Source organism: Stegodyphus dumicola, chromosome 3, assembly GCF_044657685.1.
Source record: "Stegodyphus dumicola isolate Sdum_Otavi_A_Nest chromosome 3, ASM4465768v1".
Taxonomy (NCBI): domain Eukaryota; kingdom Metazoa; phylum Arthropoda; class Arachnida; order Araneae; family Eresidae; genus Stegodyphus; species Stegodyphus dumicola.
Window position 1 is genome coordinate 107235108 of NC_140770.1, and position 23358 is coordinate 107258465.

General features: G+C 29.1%; 1 protein-coding gene across 4 annotated transcripts in view; it reads left to right on the forward strand.

Moving 5' to 3' along the window:
- The window catches only part of LOC118197347 (uncharacterized), a 194964-nt gene that overhangs the window by 106619 nt on the left and 64987 nt on the right, over positions 1-23358 (forward strand). For all 4 annotated transcript variants that reach the window (XM_085813143.1, XM_035368846.1, XM_035368847.1 and 1 more), the window contains 2 exons: positions 15551-15600; positions 20739-20954. In XM_085813143.1, coding sequence (XP_085669269.1) covers positions 15551-15600; positions 20739-20954 — 266 coding nt within the window. The remainder of the gene's footprint in view (positions 1-15550; positions 15601-20738; positions 20955-23358) is intronic.

Below are 23358 nucleotides of genomic sequence, written 5' to 3' on the forward strand. Positions count from 1 at the left end.
TCTTGTATGTTAAAAGGAACTTCATTATAGGATTTGGCCCCTGACACAATTCAGTGTACAAATGTGGAACGCTTTTAACAGATGTTAAAAAGCCCCAAAATCCCATTTTTCTATTGCTTACAAGGATATGGTCCCCATTAGCCGATATTCTAAGGCATCTTATGTATGCAGCAGCATGTTCTAAAAAGTCCAAAATTATATGATGATTGTTTGCATTTAGTGGTCATTTGAACCCATTGCTTAATATATTTTTGGAATTAAGGATATCAAATAAATTGTTGAATATCGTTAAAAAGCGAACTGTGGCAGCAGCACCCTGAAATTCCTTAAGTTTAAGATCATCACATAGGTAAGTTAAGGAATTGGCAACACTTAGGCTAAAAACTTGAGAGGCATTTTTTCTCGTTGCCACTCGATGTGTCTTCTGCGCAATTTATTGGCAGCATGCAGCCCACATTTTTCTTGATATTCCACCAAGTCTATAACATACTGCCAATTAATCATTTCACCATTCTCATCAAAAATAGAACCTTTACTGGCTAAAGTGTTTCTTATTAATTTGATCATATGTGAAGCATCCAAGAAAATGTATATATCTTTTTTTGTCACCGGATGTGGAAAACTATTTTTTAAATGCTCAGCGTTAATATTTGCGCCAAGATTATTTACTGTGCTCACATTGGCACTCAAACCATCAAAAGTTAGAGAGACAATGTCTATTCCAATACAGTGTAATCAGCCTAAGGCATCTTTTATTAAATTTGCTCTTTCATTGGAATTTAAACCATTAATGAGAAAATATGCAATTGGAATTTTCCAGTTTTGGTTCAAAGCATTGACCATAAATACCAAAGTCTCCTTTGCAACAGGCATTTCATCGTCGTCAACGTTACTTCCCAAATCTACATATCCTAAATATTTACTGCCATCCCACTCAACATGAGATCTTATGGCCATTTCATCCATTAATAAGCCACAGATGAGCTTCTTATTTTCTTTTTTTGCTTCTTCAACTCTAGCAGAAAGTGCGAGAAAAGCCTCGGATGTAAATCCAGGCGATCCATCGACCCCCTGGTACCACTTTCTTAAAGTGGATGGATGAGGCAAGCTGCTGTTAAAGACTTTCCTGACATAATTATAAGCTTTCGATGAATAAAAGTTTAAAGTTAAGGCAAATGCCCGCAACTGTGGAGGATAAGTCTCATTTGTCTTTCCCTTTTCTATCCACCTAAGAAGTTCAACAGCAGAGCGAGGAAGGGAAAGCTAGGAGGAAAAAAAAAAAATATATGTATAAACATACTTATTCACTTGCAAATTCTTATTTTTATTCATGAAGAAGTCACACGCATACATATTTGCAAATAGAGCAAACGACTTCTGCATATTTTATGTATAGATATGCCAGCTGCTAAAGAGAATTTTGAATTTAGAAAAATTTTGAGAAAATTAGGACGATTGTTATTTTAAAAGGTATTAGCACAGATTTTTTTAAAAAGTAAAAATTTTATCTTAACAAAAACTAACATTTTTTTTTAAGTAACAGTGAAAAAGTACGTAAAATAAATTTAGGGTATAATTATGTGTACTTACCTCTAATACCTTAGAAGCTGAATCGGTAATTAACAACTTCTGTTTCATTTCATTCAAAACGTCTTTCAAAGATAAAATATTTCTTTTTAGTCTCTTGTTCTTTTTTTGCAAATTCCTGATTTTTTTCCTGTATGCTTCGGCAACATGATTTGCGACACTAAGGACTTTTCTTGCCTTTGTTGGCAAGGCTACATCTTCTTCGGTGAAATCACCCAAAAAGCATTTTCGTTTTGTTCCTTTCACAGCATTATCAGAAGTATCTAAACAAAGCAGATATGAGATGCTTTATAAACAGACTAAAAAAAATTTATAATTGACGTAATTATTTATGGTGCTTTATACCAAGTGATTGTTTAACCTGATTAGTAGTGGATTACAATGAAAGAATAATTCAAATGAAAACTTATTAATATGGGATCCTCGGATAAATTCAGGGAGGTATGTACTATTCGTTTCTTCACAAAAGATTAATTACTGAACTAATCCAATATTATGGTTGATTTAGAATTTTAACAAAAGATATAAATATAGAAAATATATTGTTGATTTAGAATTTTAAGGAAATGTACAAATATAAAATAATTTGCATGGGAGTCAAAAGTGCTGACAATTTTAGAAATTAAATATACTTTAATTAGAAAACTTAAAGAAAAAAAGAAAAAAACCCACCTGGTTTTTTATTAGTGGTGTGGTCTATCTTTCTTTAGGGGGCTTTCTTTTATTTTCGTCCTTATGCAAATGATTTGGGAAATTAAAAATTGATGGAAGCGCATCTTTCTTTAACCAAGTACCTCCAAATTTCCCTGTGTCGAAACATTCGGGCTTGAAATGTTTTGAACACACTTTCGAATATTTTGTAGCTTTAAATCCTTCTCTTTTTAATCTAATCTCCCATAATGCTCTTATTTTCTCATCCTTAGGAAAGCTAGAAATAAAATTCCGATTTTTACAAAGATTGTGAGTATATAGCAAAAATAAAATAAATAACAAAAGCAAATACTCTCTATAGAAAAATATAAGAGAAATTATAATAATATTGAAATGAAGAATATGCAGGGGAAAATGGAGAAAGTGACAAAAATGTGCAGAAAATGAAAAAAAAAATTGTTTTTAAATGGAAAAATAGGATGATTTATCAGAAGGGTAGCATCACTATAAGGCTGTTTCTATACTGCACAAATTAAATTTGCAAAATACAGTCTACCCCGGACAGCCAGACAAATAGTCATACTAGTTTAGCAGCACAAAGGTAGACAAAAAGACAAAAACAGAATGAGACGAAACAGTGTACAATAAATACAACATATCAGAAAAAGGGTAATAGAAATAAATAAAGTACAAATAAAATAAATATAAAAAAAGAGTTTTTTCATTTAAAAATAAATAAATAAATAAAAAGTGATTTAGGCAAAGCATATAATACATACTAAAGATGGTGGATGAAAAATTAAAAATAAATAAAATTCATATATATATATACTTATTGTAATGCATAAAGAAGATTGTAATGCATTCGTGTTGGGTAGATAAAGTAAAGATAATTTAAAAAATGATTTTGAGTGAAAAAAAGATTAAAATAAAACAGGAAGTTTATAAGCCTAAAAGGAAAAAAAGGGCCAGGAAAATAAATAAATAAAAAAGAAGGTTTTTTTAGTACTTAGGACAGAATAAAAAATAAAAAATAGATAAGATAAGAAAAATGAGTGGAAACAGAAAATAGTACAAAAAGGAAATTTAATATTAATACGAAAAGGAAATTTAATGTTAATACGGTGTATTACAGAGAACTACAGAGTAGGCAAATCAAAGTGAGAAAGCTATTAAATTAAATGAACTAAAAATGAATGTCAATATAGCAGATATAAGTTAAAAGGAATAGAGAGAGAGAGGTAAATAAAGGGTTGGAGGGAAAGTTCTGTGTATTTTAAATAGGCAGGTGATTTTTCTTGTAAATAAAAAAAAAAAAAAAAAAACATCTGGCTAGTGAGTCAATCCGATTTTTTTTTTGTTTTTTGTTTTTTTAGCTGCTGTATAATATAAAAGGTGCCCTTTTTTATGGTGTTCGTGTTGGGTAGATAAAAGTGCATTTAGGACACTGCATTTTATATGAATTCCAAAAAGGAAGCAACGCATCTGTTGCATGTAAAAATTTATTTGCAGTATTTGGAAAAGATATTGTAAATGTTCGTACTTATCAGAGATGGTTTAGCAAATTTCGTTCCGGGGACCTGAGCCTCAAAGAAAGTGTTCGATCTGGACGACCATCCAAGATCGATAATGATGTTTTGCGATCCATGTTGGAAAATAATCCACATTTAACAAGTTGAGAAATTGCAGAAGAGTTTGGCATTCATCATACAACTGTTGGAGATCACATTAAATCTCTTGGGTTTGTGTTAAAGCAAAGTGTTTGGGTTCCACATGAATTAACGGAAAAGAATTTGTCTGATCGTGTAAGAATATGTTCATCACATCTGATTAAACACAATGTGGAGCCATTTTTGGACAGGCTGGTTACTGGAGATGAAAAGTGGATTCTTTATGAGAATATTAAAAGAAAAAAATCTTACTGCAAACCAGGAACATCATCAGCAACAGTTCCAAAACCAAGTATCCATCAACGAAAAGTACTGCTTTGTTTGTGGTGGGACAGGAAAGGTCCAGTGTATTACGAGTTGCTGAAACAGGGAAAAAACATCAACGCGGATCTGTACTGCAATCAGCTGGATAAATTGAATGCAGCTATCAAAGAAAAAAGGCCAGCATTAGCGTCCAGAAAAGGAATAGTGTTCCATCACGATAATGCTCGCCCGCATACTGCAGTGGTGACACTACAAAAACTGAATGCGTTAGGATGGGAAATCCTTAGTCACCCCCCGTATTCACCTCACATTGCACCCTCTGATTATTACCTGTTCAGATCTCTGCAAAATTATCTAACGGGAAAAAAATTCAAGTCTTTTGAAAGTGTTTCTAAGGCAGTTGCTGACTATTTTAACTCCATGGATGAGAACTTCTACAAAACAGGAATTTACAGGTTACCTGGAAGATGGCAACAGGTTGTAACAAATAATGGAGCATATATAATTGATTAATATTAAACACATATTTTTATAAATGAATTCAAATATTTTCTTTAAAATACGAGAGAACTTTCCCTCCAACCCATAATTAAATTATGAAACGTAAAGGTAATTAAGACTTCCTTTTACTAGCAAATATATATATATTATGCACATTGCACAATATAGTCACACTTATTTTAAATAATTTTAGAAGGTAAAATTTAAATAACGTTCATTATTTTTAAAATGAAACTTAAAACTATTAAAGTTTTGAAATTTAACTGCTATATAATTACTATTTTCTTAATACTTAACAAATTCTTAATAATTGAATAAATTGCGGAAACATGATATAAGAATATAAGAAAGAAAATAAGTGATTGAAAGTAAACATATTTGTTATATTTGGATGCAAGAAAAGGGAATAAAATAAAGTCATTCATGTCCCCCCCCAAAAAAAAGCATAATTTTATGCAGTTCTTACACAGTGTTTCATCAACATTACCAAGTATTAAATATGTACATTACTACTTCGCACATGTCCGCATAAGCAAACGCATACAAAGAATATTTAAACAAACGTATTCAAAGCAGTCTGTTGGCGTATAAAAAATGTCGCCAAAGCAGAATAGTAGACTAATTAAAATTACATTATATTACTAAAATTTTAACATTTATTTCAGAACACAGTTATTAGAAACATACATATATATTAAGATACTTTTATTTAAATGTTATTTCAAGCATGCATATATTATATAAAATTAGAAAATTTTATTAGAATTATCTATTTTTTATTAGAAAACGGCAAGTAGAGTGGTTAAAAAAACCTCTACATTTTATAAAATTAGGTTTTAAAACATTAGAAAAAGCTCACCTGTGAAATGTTACTCCTCCACCTTTCACGTATCTGGAATTACATCCATATGCGGAGCACGAAAGTACCATTTTTGAAGTCCGAAACAATGCGCGTACACGCAAAACACTTGTTTCTCACAAATTCTCCATAGAACTGTAATGGTAAGGAAGATCCGCGTAAAATAGGATCTGGGAAATGTACCAAATGTCACGTGGTTTGCATTCCTGTTCCCCTTCAGGGTTGCCTTTTCTCTCTAGTACATTACAGCTCTATGGGTAAAATCATATTTTTTGAATAAAGTTTTAAGATGTAATAAATGGGGCAAAATTAATTTTAAGACATAATAAACGGAGACAAAGTTAAATTAGCTTTAAGGTATAATAAATAAGTTTAAAAAAAAGTTTAATGTATTATGTCATATTAAAAACATACTAGAGTTATACAGTATGTAACTACATTTTTTAATTCTAAAAAGTTTCTATTTGCTTTGATAATGAAAAGGTTCAAATTTTCTGTGTTTTATGGTTCCCTATAGAATAGAAATCGTATTTTAATTTCATGAATTTCAGAATTATTTTTTTTTTCCCTATGTATGCTTTGATTTTAAATATTATTTGATTTAGCCTATTTAAGGCTAACAGGATGCTTGCAATCCTTAAAAGTTCTCAAAAGTCCATATGTTTTTTGAAAATGATTTTTGGTCTTTAAAAGGCTTAATTTTGGCCCGAAATACCAAAAGGTTCTTAATTTTACTGATTTAACAATCCTGTCTCTCTCTCTCTCTCTTTTTTTTTTAGGACTGCCATATTCAGTGTGAATTAACATTTTGGGGGAACACTTTTTTTGGCAATGCATTGACAAATATATATGTTTGAAATCTTTTCTGCTACTTGATGTAAAAGTGGACATTCAAGTTTTAGACACGAGGCCCCTCCTCACCTGAAACATAAACATTCTGAAACAATTTCTTTTTTTACAAATGAAAATTTCATAAAATATCACATCAACTACATTTTTCCATATTTGGGATATGAGTTTTTTATTATGCGACCCAAAATTTGGCGACTTATCAACATTTTGGCTATTTGAAGATTGTTTTGTATTCAAAAAGTTTTATTCGGAGATTTGTGAATTTTTTCACGATTTGTTTGCTGACATAATAGCATTAATGTATATCATAAAAATAATGATAATATATTAAAATTATATTTACGAAATAACATTAAAGTAAAGCATTTTTATTTTCTCCTTCCATATTTTAAAAGTGACTTGGGAAATGTTTTGATTCTGAAAAATAAACAAGATGACAAATGATCTAAAGCACAGCTTCCAAAACACTTCTGAGAAAAAACAGAATTGCTATTGTAATTATTTAAAAATTAATTTCATTTTTTTTCTGGTATATTTTTTCATGGTACGAGTTTTTTTCCCATTTAATTGGTTTAGAATATCTACATCTGTATCTAGTTTCTCTTGAATATTCATTTTATACTTTTCTTTTCTTAATTTTTTTTTTTTTTTTTTTTTTTAAATCTTCTGGCTTTGTGTTGTTACACAGTTGGTTAGGATAAATCCCCGCTCCCAGATTGTGAATGGTTTAGAAGCATTTGAGCATTTCCAGAAAAGAAGAAGAAGAAACATTTCCAGAAAAATATGACGAAATGAAAAGTGTTTTCATGGGTATCAATATGTAATGGATGTGTTATATAGGAAGTTTGTGATAAGTTTATTATATTTTGGAGAATTTTGGAGAAGTAGTGAAAACAAAATTATTTGAATTTTCTCATTTTAATCTCAGAAGTCTTAGCATGTTGATCTTTCCCTTATTTTCTCATCTTTCCACTAGACACAAACACTGAAGCTATCAAAGAAAGGAAAGAAATTGAAAACTGACAATTTATTAGGAGATTTATCTTGTATGTCTCAGTGCTTACCCTAAGTTCTAAAAATTTTGCCATATGTAAGTTTTGTTGCTTTTTGCTTCACTAAATTTTAAAAATTCATGCTTGTCATTAAAACATGCTTATCTTCCCCTTATTTTCTTACCTTTCTACTATATGCAAACATTGAAGCAATCCAATAAAGCAAAAAAGTTGAAAAATGACAATTTATTAAAAGATTTAACATATATGTCTCGGTGCCTACCCTAAATTCTAAAAATTTTGCCATCCGTAAGTTTTGCTCCGTGCTTCACTAAATTTAAAAGCGCTGTCACATTGGCTCTAGTGCCAGCTCTGACCTTATATTATTTCATATATATTATCAATACTCATGTTATTAAAGAAATAAAATTAGAAGTTTCTTCTATACATTTTAAGTACAATTAGTTCTTTAGAATAACAAAAATCTTTAATTAAATCTGGAAATTCTAAAATCATGAGGAAACTCATTGAAGAAGAAATTGATTGAAAAGAGACTGAGAGAATTATTCTTCAAAGGTACATAGCTGAAACATTTATTAATTAGGAGATGAAACAGAAATTAGTGGGACATTGATTTGTTTATTGAAACAGATAAACTTAGATGCTAAAAAGAAGGAAATTTTTGTAGATTAGTTAAAATATCTGAAAAATTTTCAAGGAATAAAATGTTTAGGTTTTGATGTATAATTTTAATAATGTCATTTTAGAATCAATATCACAAATTGTAACTGTTGTAAAAGGTTCTTAGTTGTTTTTAATGGATATTTTTTAGAAATTTAAAAAAAAAAAAATGTAAACATGTAATCTTTGATTAAGTATGTAATTTAATTATTTATAACTAATTGCTCATCCTTGGAAGTTATCTCTATATGTTAAAATGAGTTATCACCTTCCCTTAATCTTAATTGTGGATATGCCACTTGACATAAAATTGTCATAAAACTCTGGACTGAGAGAATGTGAAATGAGGCATAAAAGAAAGAACCGATATGAAGCTAACTATTAGTAAAATTTAAATAAAAATCAACTAATCTTCTTTAAAATATGTGAGACTATTATAAGTGTAAAATATAAATATTTCTAGAAATTTGATTATTTAATTCTAATTGCTTGAAAAAATTTATGAAGTTAATTTTATTCTTAAATTTGTTTTATAATTATATTAAATATTAGATTGTTTAATAATAATGCTTCTTACTTACAGATTTATTTTTCTTAGAAAATACAAAAGTGAAGTTCAAATGTAGGTAATTGGTTTAGTTTATTCAGTTCCTATTTGCTTGATAGGACCTTAATTTTTTTTTCATTTGTAGTCCTTAAAAGTACTTAATTTCCATGTGCAGAAATGTGCACAAACCCTGGTATAAAGCTCAGCAAAGTTTAATTAAGGATTGTAATTATGTTTAGAATGTTTTCATTTTATGATGAGATTTTTTGCTCAGTAAATCGGCAAAATCAGAGTTTGTGTAAATTAAATAGATTTTAAATTTAAACCAATTCATTTGCATTCCAAACAGTTTTCCTTTGGTAATTAAAAACAGTGAAAATAAAGTTGCCCATTAAATGAGCAGGCTTTGTGTATCATCTGTTACATTGTAACAATTTCATGTTAATAAAATGCATAAAATTATGAATAATTTTTATTGAAAATTAGTAATTAAGAACTGTATGCATTTTTTGTTTTCGTTTTGGGGGAGGGGTGAAAATTGTTGTTCTTATAACTCAGCATAGATTGGAATAGTGCAGATTTACCCTGTTCTAGTTTAATATCTAAATTGATTATATGAATACAAATGACATATAGAAAAAAGAAATGTAAAAATGCAGCAAAGTGAATGAAAATAAAATCTGTTACTATAATAGTAGTTGATGTTTCCTTATTAAAGCAGGCATCACACTTAATAGTCAAAATTGATAAATTTAATTGCCAATTTTATAATGTTTTTAAATATTACCAAAGACCTGTGTGGTAATCACTTTAAGGAATCACCTAGTGATAATTACTAAAATCCATACTTGTATTTATGATAAAAAATTAGTAATAACTATCAGAAAAAAATTATTTGTCATGTAAATAATCATATTTTTAAAATGATCTGTTTGTGTAAAAGATATTTATCTGTTGTTGAAGAAAACATGAAAGTGTCTCATTTTGTTTGTTCTTTTTGTTTTTAATTATCTGCAGGAGTATTTTGAACCACAATATATTTAAGCACATTGTATGTCAGTTTGCTCATCAGAGTGCAAAAACAGATAAATGCTGCATTCGCAGATGATCATGCTCTGCAAGTGATTAAGGGTGCTCTAAGAATGTGTTGGATGATAATGGAATACCTGTAGGTATAAATGTTGAAACAAAAATTTCAAAGTAGAAGAAGGAAAAAAATTCACTCATTTGCCTCAATAATGAGCACTTATGCCCTTTAAGTTATTTCAAAAATATTACTGTGAAATAATAAATAAACATACTCAGCAGTATTAGAAATAAAAATAATCTCAGATCAAATAGGAGGAGAGACATGTGAATTTGAAGTATTAAATTAGGCAAAAAAAAAAAAAAAAAAAAAAAAAAGCAGTTCTGTTCAGATTTTGAATAAGACTATCAATTTTTAATGGTGATCAAACACGAATTTTTCCTGAGAAGGAAAATTAATTTTCTGATCAGATAGTCTATCAAATTTAGAGCCAGTTAAAATTAATCAAAAGATGTGACAAACCTTTCATATTGTTTTCTGAAATCACAGTTGTTGATTTCTAGTTAAATCTGTCAAAAATAGATCACTTTCTAGAAACACTGTTTGGTGACAGGATCCTTCTTGGTATTCTATAAAATTTAGGTTCCATTTCCTCTGAAAGAGGCTTTAAAAATTGTCTGTTTTTTGGGTATAAGTTGTTTTTAATTGGAGGTGGGGATTCTTAAGCAGAAAAAGCATAGTTTTTGAAATACGCTTCCCCTGCTATACTTCAGTTGCAAATAAATTATTTTAATTACTTATACAAACACTATAAAATATGATATCAAGTAGATAAAGGACGTTTATTGAATGTAAGCAAAAATATTGTCTTTAGAGTACCTTTATATACTGAAGTAAAGCTTTGTTACATTTGTAATTAATTTTGAGTGATCTAAATTATTTAATGAGCAATGAATTAATTTTTATCATGAATAATTAATAAAATTACGTCATTCACTACATGTCTAAGGAATCAGCTTTTCAAATGAGAAGAAATATCATTTTTCCACCTTTTCTATTAAGCCGAACAGTACAGTTTTTGAAACCGTTTGTTATTAAATATACCTGACATAATTATTCAATAATAAATATTTTCCATTAAGAGTACATTCATTTTAATGTACAAAGTTTTTGAGCATGTAATTTATATCAATAAATACATACTGTAAAATTCACTGCAGTGTAATAACAACATAATTTTTTCTGACATTTTAATGCATTAAGTGCCAAGCTTGTTGTGTTTCCGTTTCTGTGTAACCTGTGATATTCAGTTTCACTGATATGCTGGCAGCCAGAGTAGATCTGTGAAAATTTGTTAGAAGAATATAATTTTTAAAATTGTATATAATCAATCATCAGTGACTGACATGATCCAAATGGAAAGTATAGTGTCAGTCATCTCATCAGTGACTGATGTTGTGCTTAATATGTTAATGTTTCAGGGTTAAAATGAATTCACAATAATCAGCGTCAGGGAAAAGTCCTGATAGATGTAGTTTTCCCCATCCTATCTTAGAATTGCATCTTGATTTTCTTAAACTTCATTTTCAGTGATAAAATTCTTTCCATAGTGCATATAGATGTTATCAGTCATGATGCTAAAGATCTTCTGTCTGTCTTTAGTATTATAAAAGTACATTATTCATCAGCAGAATAAAATTGATCATTTAAAAGGCAATTTTATTTAGGCATTTCAGCAACATTTTGCAAGAAGTGTTATGCTATCCATATGTATCGTAAATAAAATAGATTTTTAACATCCTGTAGTGTAGGTCATATGCAAAATTTTGGTACAGAATTCTTTACTTTTTATGAAAGCTGTTTTGTGTGTGTGTACAAAATAAAAGTCTGATGTTGCAGTATATAGATTATTATGAAACTAGAAAACTAGTTCTGCACTGTCTTGTATGTGCATGCAAACTAATGTCTGATGAAACTATCGTAGTATATAGATTATTATGAAACTAGGAAATGTAGGAAGTTCTGCAATATATTTTTAAAATCTTATTCAAAGAGTAATAACATGTTTTAAAAATTTGTTTATTTTTATTTGAAAGTAGGTATTTAATTTGATGAATGACAGCAATAGATATTATTTGTAGTTCATAAAAGTAAAATATTTGCATATTTTTTATATTAAAAAATTTTCTTTTTGCAAAATATTCATATAGGTGTTAGACTGAAATCTGAAGTTATCAAAATGCCCCCCTTTATTTTTAAGTATGTGTTGATTTTATTTACCTTTGTTTCTGGTTTAAACAGCCAGTAACAAAAAGTAAATGAATAAGTTGAGCAGCTGAGAGTTACCCGTCTAATGCAAAAAACACTGTTTAGAAATTATTAAACGGTAAAAACAAATTAAATATTTAAATCTTACAATCTATTTTTTTATTTATTTTATGAACCAGAATGAGTTGTACTTTATTCAGCTTTTTAGCTATTAATTTTTTTCTTACCCTTATGTCTATAAAAGACTTGTTTTTTATTACATTCTAACCTCAGAATTTTATCGCATGTGTATCATGGATTTTTTAATTCATCTGCAGTGTCTGCTTATTTGTTGCTAGTATAAAATATGTCATAGTTAGAAATAAGGGTTGATCTTTAGATTATGGTAACTTGGCGATTTTTTGGCGAAAATTTGCCGACCAACTCTCCTACAGCAACCGTCTATTTTTTTATTTTTTTTTCCCCGCCACCATTTTGTCTTCACGAAGTAAAGACATGTTTCTTTTCTTTTTATCTACTGAACACTTCTTCCAACAATCTACTAGCCGCATTACACTTATGCTAGAAATTTTATCTAACAAAACTGCTTAATCATGACAAATATTGATTGCAAAATTGGGAAAACGTGCACAATAGCAAACTCCTTGCGCGTTTTTTAAAATAACACATACACGTAAACCATGTACACGTCGACTTATTTTTACTTAAAAAATATCCCAGAATTGCACAAAAATGGCATTGCGCACACTCTTCACTATATCCATGTACACAGCTATTTTCTCATAAATTAGAAAAATTTCACGAAAATACATGACAATTTTTTGAATCTTTAAACCCGGTAAAAAGAACATATATGAAATTACCTGATCGCAAAAAAAGTATATACCCTTTCCAAATATGAACATTTCCACGTATAAAATAAATAAAATATCCAAAAACTTTTACCTCTAAATTATCTGTTATATTATAAACGTCACCAACGAATTCATACCGCAAACATTACAAATACTTAGTATCAAATATTTAAATTATTTCCATGCACGTTTACTTCAACTAAAACGTATACCAAATTCCTACAAACATAAAATTCACAAAATAACTATCATTTAATTAAAATATCACTAAACCATGTACATGTCGACTTTTTACTTAACAAAACATCCCAGAATTGCACAAAAATGGCATTGCGCACACTCTTCACTATATCCATGTACACTGCTTTTTTCTCATAAATTAGAAAAATTTCACAAAAATGCATGACAATTTTCTAAATCTTTAAAGCCGGTAAAAAGAACATATATGAAATTACCTGATCGCGAAAAAGTATATACCCTCTCCAAATATGAACATTTCCCCGTATAAAATAAATAAAATATCCAAAAACTTTTACTTCTACGTTATCTATTATATTACAAATGTCACCAACTAATTCATACCGCAAACATTACAAATGGTTACAAATACTTAGTGTGAAATATTTAAATTATTTCCATGCATGTTTACTTCCACTCTAACGTATACCAAATTCCTACAAACATATAATTCACAAAATAACTATCATTTAATTAAAATATAATTAAATTTAAAAACACTGCTTAAAATATAAAAATCATTGCTAATAACAATTTTCCAATAATACCATATTATTTTATTTACTCCTTACATTTAGAACAATGCATAAAAATAATATCCTCAAATAATTAAAAATACTAACTTACCTAATCTTCTTCAGACTCTTGATTACATGTCTGATAAACTTTTCTTATTTCCTCTGCTAAATAAAAAGCAAGCGTATGTGCGCCTGTTTCAGGATCTTTAAAATCATACTTATAGTTCACAGCAAGGTACCAGGTAAAGTAAATAACTTAATAAAACATCTTTACTTCTATCTCGCACAACCTTAAAGAAACACTTATTACTACCCCTTTCAATCCCACTAAATACCCACTTCAAATTCACTTTAGTTAGGGCCATGGGATCCAAAAACTAACGAACACTGTTTCATACAACACAGAATAAAGCTAAATACAAAATTTCCAGATTTTTTCCTGATTTCCCCCCTTTTCCGATTAAAGAACTGTAATTCGTCCATTAATATCACATGACATATCCCATGATCTCTCATTTCCCTCACACAAAATAATGCGTAATCGGAACTGAGTACTGCTCACATTATTACCAAAGTCCCAGGTAGTAACCTTTATCGCCCCTAAAATGTTGCCAAACTACCAGTTACCATATTCTAAAGATCAGCCGAAATAAGTCATATTAACCTAAGTCTTTAAACATAATATTTATTGTACTGTATTAAACTTTAACCATCAATAAAGATACCTTCAGTGGATCTTTTTTCACATCATTATATTGCTTTATAGTAAATATGAATTTTAATTTAGAACTCTTTTTTAAAAATGGAGAGCTGGGAAAAGAAATTAGCTAAACTATTTTAATCGGAATTATTTCTCTCTATTCTGAATTTTCTGTTGTCTTATATTGAATTTTTTATTAACGTATCCTACCATGCACATGAGTATGAACAATATAAATTACAAAATTATTTCCTGTATATACTCATAAATATTTTAGCTTCTGGGAAGAAAAAACAAAGAAAAGTATTTTAAGTCTACTAAGATTAATTCTGTGAGTTTATGCAGTACAAAATCTTTAATCCGGACTCGTTGGGACTTTGGCGTTTCCGGGTTAGGGTTTTTCTGCATTATAGATCATCAATTTAAATCTGTTAAGATGGCATGCAGAAATTATAAAATTAAAAATATGAAACCATAATTTATGAAATAAAGAGCAATTATGATCTAAAGGGTATCAAAATTTACAAAAAAAAAAAAAAAAAAAAAAAAAAAAACCTTATATTTATTTGTTTACTTTATTAAACATTTCTTTCAATGTAAGTTGTTTAAGTTGCTTTGTGCTAATACTTTCTCTTTAATTCTATAAACAGACATAATTTCTTGTTCGGTTACAAAGTTCCACTGTTCAAGTCCTGTAATTGCTGTACCGAGAATACTGACTAACTTGTCAATCAAAATTTTTTTGTTTTCACTAACCTTTCTGTCACTTACTTCATGCCTTTATCCATTTTTTGCAGCAATTCCACTTTTTGTTTGATGGACATCAAAACATGCTTTCGCTTTGTAGATCCTTTGGCAGCTCCAGAATCGGAAACTCTTTTTGACGTAATCGAAAGTTGAAGCTTACTTTTATAAAATTGCTCTAACATTCTGCAAAAAATAATAAGCCAGATCCAATTAGAAGATTTAAGGAACAACGCAATCTGCAACATTAACTGAAATAGATAATTAGCTAATTTTAGCCTAGCTTATACCGTCTGTTATACATTAAACACACATGCATAAACGTATTATGTGCATGCGTAAACGCATTACACATGCACAGAATGTTTGTAGCTTTGAGGTCTGGATTATAGATCATTCTGGATTATGGATAAACGTATTAAAGACTTTGTATGGTATTATGTTACTTTATAAATCATATATGCTGTTGAAAGAAAGAATTTCAAATAAAAGATGTTTATTGAAAGTTAAGTTTATCTTATTCTGCTGGTCAATATAAAACAGATATATGTTTTATTCTCTACAGAGTATAAAATTTTTTATCATTTTGTTTCCTTAGGTCGAAATGATGAAATAGAAGAATTCAAAAAGTTTAGTTCAAATTTCAAAGTAAGATTTTATGGTTTTAATCCAAATTCTTGGGATTTCTTTTTAAACTTTGGTTGTATTTTATCTGCTATGATATTTATGTAAACTTATCAAGTGAAATCATTATTGTTTTTACACCCAAAAGTGCTTATGCAGAAAATTTTGGAAATATGTTTGTATTGAAACTGAACAGACTGTATAGTTGGTGCCACGTAATGTGATTATGTTTATCCATGCCTGTTTTGGCAGTGTTAAATAACGAGAAAGAATAGCCTTCAAAATAGCAATAAAATTTAACTAGTTTAATATAAATATACCTAGAAACATATAAAAGGTACTTTCACTGCTTTTTATTTAAAAAAAATGCAAAAGCTTTTTATGAATTGTTCATAATGTTTTTGGAAATTATTTGATTGATTCTGAACCCTTAACATTTGAAGATCATCTCTCATTGAAAGGGAGCATGTCAGTGTGGATTTTAAAATTAGGGGAAAAAAAGCAACTTTAGTTTGGAAGGAATGTTTTCAGAAATATCTCCCCTCCCAAGAGGGAAAAAAAAATTAGAGATATTTTTTTAATTGTGAAAAAGATGGATCTGTGTCTGATTTACTCAGGATCAATAGAGTTGCTGAAAACCTGTGTAGTTTATTATTATTATTTTTAATGTATAATGGAAACAGAAAGGCAACTTAACCTCTTACTTGGCCCTATTTTGCAGCCCCTAACTTTTATAAACGATTTTGAATTTGTTTTGAAACTTACTTCAATCTGAAGTAAATTGATTCTATATAATTTTGATCATGTTAATTGTATATTTTATTAAAAGATGCGATGTATTTTCTATGCTTCCTGTATGCAAACTGAAAGGTCTTTGGCAATTCGATAACAATATACAAATGATAACATAAACTGTGATGCATTAATCAGCATCTACTGTAATAACATATGTTCTAATACTGTTCATCTTATGAACATTTCCTCAGCAACAATCTTGAGATATGTGGTACGATTTTTATCAAAACAAATTTTTCCAAATTACATTTTTTCATAATTTATTTTTTTATACATACAACTTGCATGTAACAGTTATATATATATATATATATATATAGTATATATATAACAGCATCAATGCATTATAGCTATCTAGGATAGATCATAGATCCATATTGAAGAGGAAGTATTCTGATTGAATAGTATGCTAATATTTAGAGTTCATAAGATCTAAGAAACTTGACGGTGAAGTCAGTTGTCAGTTTCAATTCCATTTTTGTTTGCCAGTTGGCATTTGTGGCCACAGTTCTCTTTCGTGCCTATTCAAGAACAAATTTTTTATATTATTGTGATAAGAAGTGAGCCCAGCGAAATTTTGTGCAAACACTGCTGAGACAGAAGCTAAAGTGCATAGTTTATCCAATATGGAAAGACACGAAAAGAAAAGTTTTGGTTTGAATTAAAAAGTTTGTTTCCAATTACAGCAGGTCATGCAAAATGGAATGATCTAGAAATGACACAATCCAGAGAAGTTATTACAATTTTTAGGAGAGAATTAAAGGGTTACCGTTAGTTTGTATTATAATTTTGATTTACATAATTTTTATCTTGCATATCCCCCCTTCAAAGAGAAAAAGGCTTGGCAACAGAAAAGCCTTTTTAGAAGAAAGCATTGTAGCAGTAGCAAAAGAAAGGAAAATACAATAGTGTGGGGGGGGGAATTATAAAATTTTGATCTAAACAATTTTTAAGAATAACAAAATCTTGTAAGTATCATTTTTAATGATAAATGTAAATTGAAAGTCTGCAAGTTCATTTTTTTCTGTAAAATCACTGAAGGAATGTTGTAATTTTTTCAAGAAATACTGGAAAAGGTCACAATTCAGTAAAATCTTTGCTTGAATATTAATAATAATCAATATTTCGCAGTCCTTTGCTTGAAAGTCTTTCATAAAAATTTATGTTGCAATATAAAACCAAAATTTCTTTTACAGATTAATGAAATTTGAATTAATTATTCAACACTTATAAAAATAATCCATATTTTCTTATTTGTAAAGCAATGTGAAATGGAATTTAGAACTTCTTACATACAATAATAATAATGTACAAATACATAACAAAATTGAGTACAATAACAAAAGAAACTTTGATAAAAATGGGCAAAATCCTATACAATGCAAATCAAGCATGACAACTTGCTGTTGGCTGTGAGATGTTTAAATACAATTACACATAAAAGCCTTCATTCCTTAATAAAGGTAACTGACCTCTAGTATTGTATAATTATCAAAGTTTGCATTTATTTATGGCCATAAAAATCTTCAAACTAGATAAATGAAATGAAAAACTAATGCATACAAATTAAATATATATTTAATTCTACACTGCCCTACAATAATAATATGGACCATATAATTTTGTGAACATAAAATAAAAATATAATTTCATAATTATATTTGTTTAGGGAAGGCTTTCAAAAACATCCACTAACATTACAAAATCACAAAAAAATTCAAAATTTTATAATGTAATTAAATTTTTATTTGTGAAACATCATTTGAAATAATATACTATCAAAATTTCTAATTTACTAATTTTGTACAAACTGGAATACCCCACAGCTTTCTCTTAATATGAACATTTCTATCTTATGGGCCTAGTTTAACCTTTTTTGGCATGCTACCTCTTAAATTTGGAATTTGAACAAGGGGGAGGGGAATCCGAAAGGTTTCAGATTTTAAATTACGTTCAAAGGGGCGGTTTTTAATGTTTTGTATGTTACCTTTATGTCTTAAATATCATGTTCTTTGCACTTAAACCATAAAATTCAATTCAATAGCAATGTTGCAAAATAATTTTAAAATGAGCATATCTTTAGAATTTCTAATATACAGTTCCACGTGTTGGAGATAAAAAGGTTTTTTCCCATGTAGAGTGTTGGCATTGCTCACTTTTAAATCATTGAGTTAAAAAATTCGTTCAAGTTTTACAAATATGAAATTGATAATAAAACAAATTCCAGATTACAAATTTGGACTTCTACTTGCCCATATTCGTAAGAGAATTGCGTCATTTAAAATTCTATGACTCTATATACCGTTGTTTTATCAAAATGCGAGAAACCATTTATGCAGATTTTTCATTATTCAATTTCTTCAAATATAATGCAGGACTCTAACATTTGGTGGCAGCAGTTTGAAAAGTGATTCACCATTTATAGTGATTCAACGCAAAATTGCAAAACGAAAACAATAGTTCTTCAGGCATAAAAGCCCCTTTGGACTAAAAAAAAAAGTAGGCTGTCTAATCAGACCTAGAGGAATATACAGGTAAAATTTTTCTGTGGCTGTGCCTGCAGCGGGCACACTGAATGAATAGAGCCTTGAAATGAGTATTGCTTGGAAGTGTGCAAAAGAGTAAGGGATTTTGCCTATGATTAAAAAACACTAGATTCTGTAGCAGGTTACCCAGGGTGTGCCACAGGGAGGCTTGCTACTCTATACCCCTCAGAATAGCTCTTCTTGGTTATATGATGATTGCATGCATTTGAATGAAAAAAAAATAGCTTGGGTATATGATATTTACATTTCATATTTACACTTTTATCTATTTTTTTCATGTTGGTACTTTTCGAAGAAAGTGACACCACCTTTGAATTAGCACAACCCAATATTGCACGCTTTGCACATGTATCGGGATCCATATCAGATTCACTATCTGAAAGCAATTAGTGTAGCACTTTCAGTGATTCAGATATGGTCAGCGCTCTCCGATCCATTAGGAAAATAATTAAAAATCCGAAAAATATAAACTAATATTATATCTACAATTAGAAATGATAAACTATGAAATAAAATTAAATGTCTATAACTCAAAACTATCAAACATAGTGCTAACAAAACTTCTTTGAATGAAAGCGAAAGAGGAAAAACCAAAGAGCTATAACTTATAAAATTACCCCTGACCATCACAAAATCACCTCAACAATTTCTTAGTTGATAACCAAGGGGAGAGTAATGAAACATGGATGTGGACCTACCTTTCTATTGTCAATGTACTGACCGGAGAGCTGCAGAGAAATAAAAATACAGTTTTTGGTCTGGTCCTAGTCTCTCAGTGAGCCCACTCTGGGCACACCTGAGGTTCACCGTTCAGTTTTAGGCAAGTTTTCAAGGTAAAAATTTAATATAGAATAAGGAGACTAGCATAAAACCAAGAAAATAATATAGAATTATTTTTTCAAACAATTCTTTTTATATATTTTTTAATTGAATTTTTCTTATTTCTTCAATTCAGAGAGCTGCATTTAAATCCTCACGAATATTTTTTTTTTTTTCTTTAAACTTGCATATTAGAGAAAAATTAAACATTTGGAAGGTTCAAAATTATGTATCACAGAAGCAGTTCAAATGCAAGAGAAACACACCAATATTAAAATTTAAAATTATGCCCACCCTTAAAAAAAACTATTTGTGTTCACTTTTCTTTGCCCATTGCTTTGAATATTAGTATAATTTAATCTAGGTTAAAATAACATGCCAAACAATGTTTATTTTAGAAGTCAAACAACAAAAATCAGCAATATATTTGCAAATTTTCCAGGACTTGTTTAGATGGTTTGACTACCAATCCAACTTCCTCAGCTACGAAAGTGCAAATGGCACAAAATCATTAAACCATTGAAACTAGTCCTGGAAAATTTGAAAATATAATGTTGATTTTTGTTTGTTTGACTTCTAAAATAACTAGTATGGCAGTCAATACTTCCATTTTACAGAGAAGTTTCTTTTGTTCCTGTAGGACCCTTCTTTGATTATAGTCAAAATCAGTTGTTTTCCAAAATCTACACTAGGCTAAGACTGTTTTTCTAACAGTGTCTGAGGTGCTAGAAAATATTTAAAAAGAAATCAAATGACATTTGACAATTTGATAATGCAAAGAGATACCCGTATTAATCTTTACTATTTCTGGGGGGAGGGAATTATTGTTGACAAGAAAAGTATTTTATAAACTTCAAAGATGTTAAGATTCATGTTTCTGCATCTGGATATCTCTATCCCTTGCATCCTGTACTTGTTGCGGCACTGTAAAATAAAATTTATATTTTTTCTGCAGTTTTATATATAAAAAACAAATTTTGATGTATTTCTGCTCTCTTCTAGCTGACAGATGAAAATAGAGACTCTAATGAACCTAAAGACGAATTTCAAAGTAGTGAGTTAAAGACAGATCAAGCAATGCTAGCTGAAAAACTAGCAGAACAAGTTAAAATTGATAAAGACATTGATGAAAAATCTGCAAATGTAGTTAAATTTTCAAATTTAAATCCAAATGCTAAAGAATTTGTTTTTAATCCGAATGCAAAATCTTTTACTCCGGTAAGTATTTCTCATTATACAGTGCATTCTTGAAATTTAGATTTAGTAGTATAATCTTATCCTGCATTTTTTTTTTTTTTTTAATTTTTTCAAATATAAGTTCTGTTAACATACATACAAATACTATTACTTTAATAAAAAGGTATTGGGAATGATCCCATAAAACAGTGGTCTCGAACTCAAATTACATAAGTGCAACAGAAATGACTTCAAAGGGCTGGCAGATCGCGTGAATGACCTGAAGCGGCTTAAAGCTAACTTAATTTAATTTCAAATTTCACTTATTAAATATTTATCAAAACATATATTAACAATACTAATAATAACACAAAGGAGGGAAAATCAAATTTATCATGCTTATTTTCTAACACATTTCTTTTGGTTACATTTCAGGATTAAAATAAATATCAAATTTTCGAACTGACATTAATTCCAACTAATTCATTTTGAATTAACCACTAAGTAACTTACTTTTAACATAAATATAAAATAAAAGAATTATGAAAACGTACTATATTTCCCAGTTTCCAGAGAGAAAACTTTCCCAGTGGAACAAAACTTTAAAATAAACAACAGCAATCTATTCTCTTTCCTTTATGTATTAAATTTTTTATTGAGACAGAGAGAAAAAATGCATATTACTATGTAAATAATTTAACATCCTTCCCCCCTTTTTTTTACCACAGCTTGACACTTGATGGCATTTTGAGTTTGATAATGTATATAAGCCTTGGAGAAAAATTATTGGAAACTATCTTCTTAACTGCTTGTAGACACTCATTGGGTAATCGAGCCCTTTTGTTGTTAATTTTCAACTGCAAAAAACAATCTATTCACAGTAAACATACTTCCAAATAAAGCCTTTATTCTTATAAAAAAATATGCAATACCAGTCATTGCAACTGAGAATATTTAGCTTTTTAAGATTTGTATCACTCTGAAAGTTAATTAATTCTATTTGTATATTTCCTGGTGCATTATTCATGTTTGTTTTTAATGGCAATGAAAATAATTTGAAATCAGATTCCAAAACATTGAATTCCTTAAATCTGCCTTTAAGTTCTTGTTATAATAATGAGGGGGGGCCTCATACTCTTAAGATTTTTCATCTGGAATAGCAGGGTAGGAAATGTACAAAGTGTTTTGATTTAAGTAGTGTTTCCTATATTCTGAATTTAAAAGAAGCATGCATATCAGTGTTAAGTCTTTCCTTTCCTTGCAGCTCTTTATTGAGAATATTTAAATGGCCACTTAAATCAAGAAGAAATGCTAAATCTGTTATCCATGTATCATTATGCAGCTCATGAATGGTTTTATTTTTTACATCATGAAAATTTTGATTTTGTTCATGAAATCAAAATATTGTCTTAATACAGGTCCTTGATTTTACCACCTCACCTCAGAATAATAAATCATTTCTCAGTACTTTCAATTTCTTGAAGCAGTATAACAAATTTTCAGTAATCTGGAATTTGTACATGGATAATGTTTACGGTTTTAATTATGGCTTCCATAGCATCATTCATTTGCAAGTTTTTGACGCAGAATACTTCTTGGTGAATAATGCAATAAATATATAGAGCAAAATGTGTTCTGAAAATTTTCTTCTTTCACTATAGTTCTTAATTTTACCACTGCTCCATTTTTGTTTTCAACAAACATAACACCTGCATCCTTGCAAATTCAATCAGTAAATCCCAACTTAAATTATATTTAACTATTACAGCTTTTATTTCAGGGAAAAAAAAAAAAAAAAATTCTGTCCAACAGTTTTTCCTTTTGTAGGAATTATTTTCCTAATTTCTCAACTGCTTCAAATTGTTACCTCATCAGCAACACCTCATGCAAAAATGGCAAGCTGTGCTTTATCATGATGTTGGTACTGTCGTCAGCTGCTAGTGAAAATGCTGCAAAATTAATAAATTTTTCATTTAACTGACATCATAAATTACTTGCAGTTTCATTAATATGTTTCACTACTATGGTGACTCACAAACTAATATTTTTAAATAATTGTTGTAATAATGACTGCCAAAATGTTTGCTAACACTTTTCTAATTTTTTAATGAACATGATATTGCAATCCTTTGCTTAATGAATTTATGCTAGTATCAAAATTTTTAAGCATTGTATCAAAACAAATACATTACTGAAATGTATTGGTGGGCCGCATAAAATTGTTTCGGGGGGCTGCCAGCTTGAGACCACTGGGCTAAGCACAAAATTTCATCTTGTTGATTTATTTATTATATCCCCTTCAAAGTAATCATCTGTGACTGCAGAGTACTTATGCCAGTATTTTTTAAGGTTCATAAAACATGTTTTAAAGTCGCATTTATAAAATCATTCCAAGACTAGTAGCAGAATTTATTTTATTGCATTAACTAGACCAAAAATGTTGCCC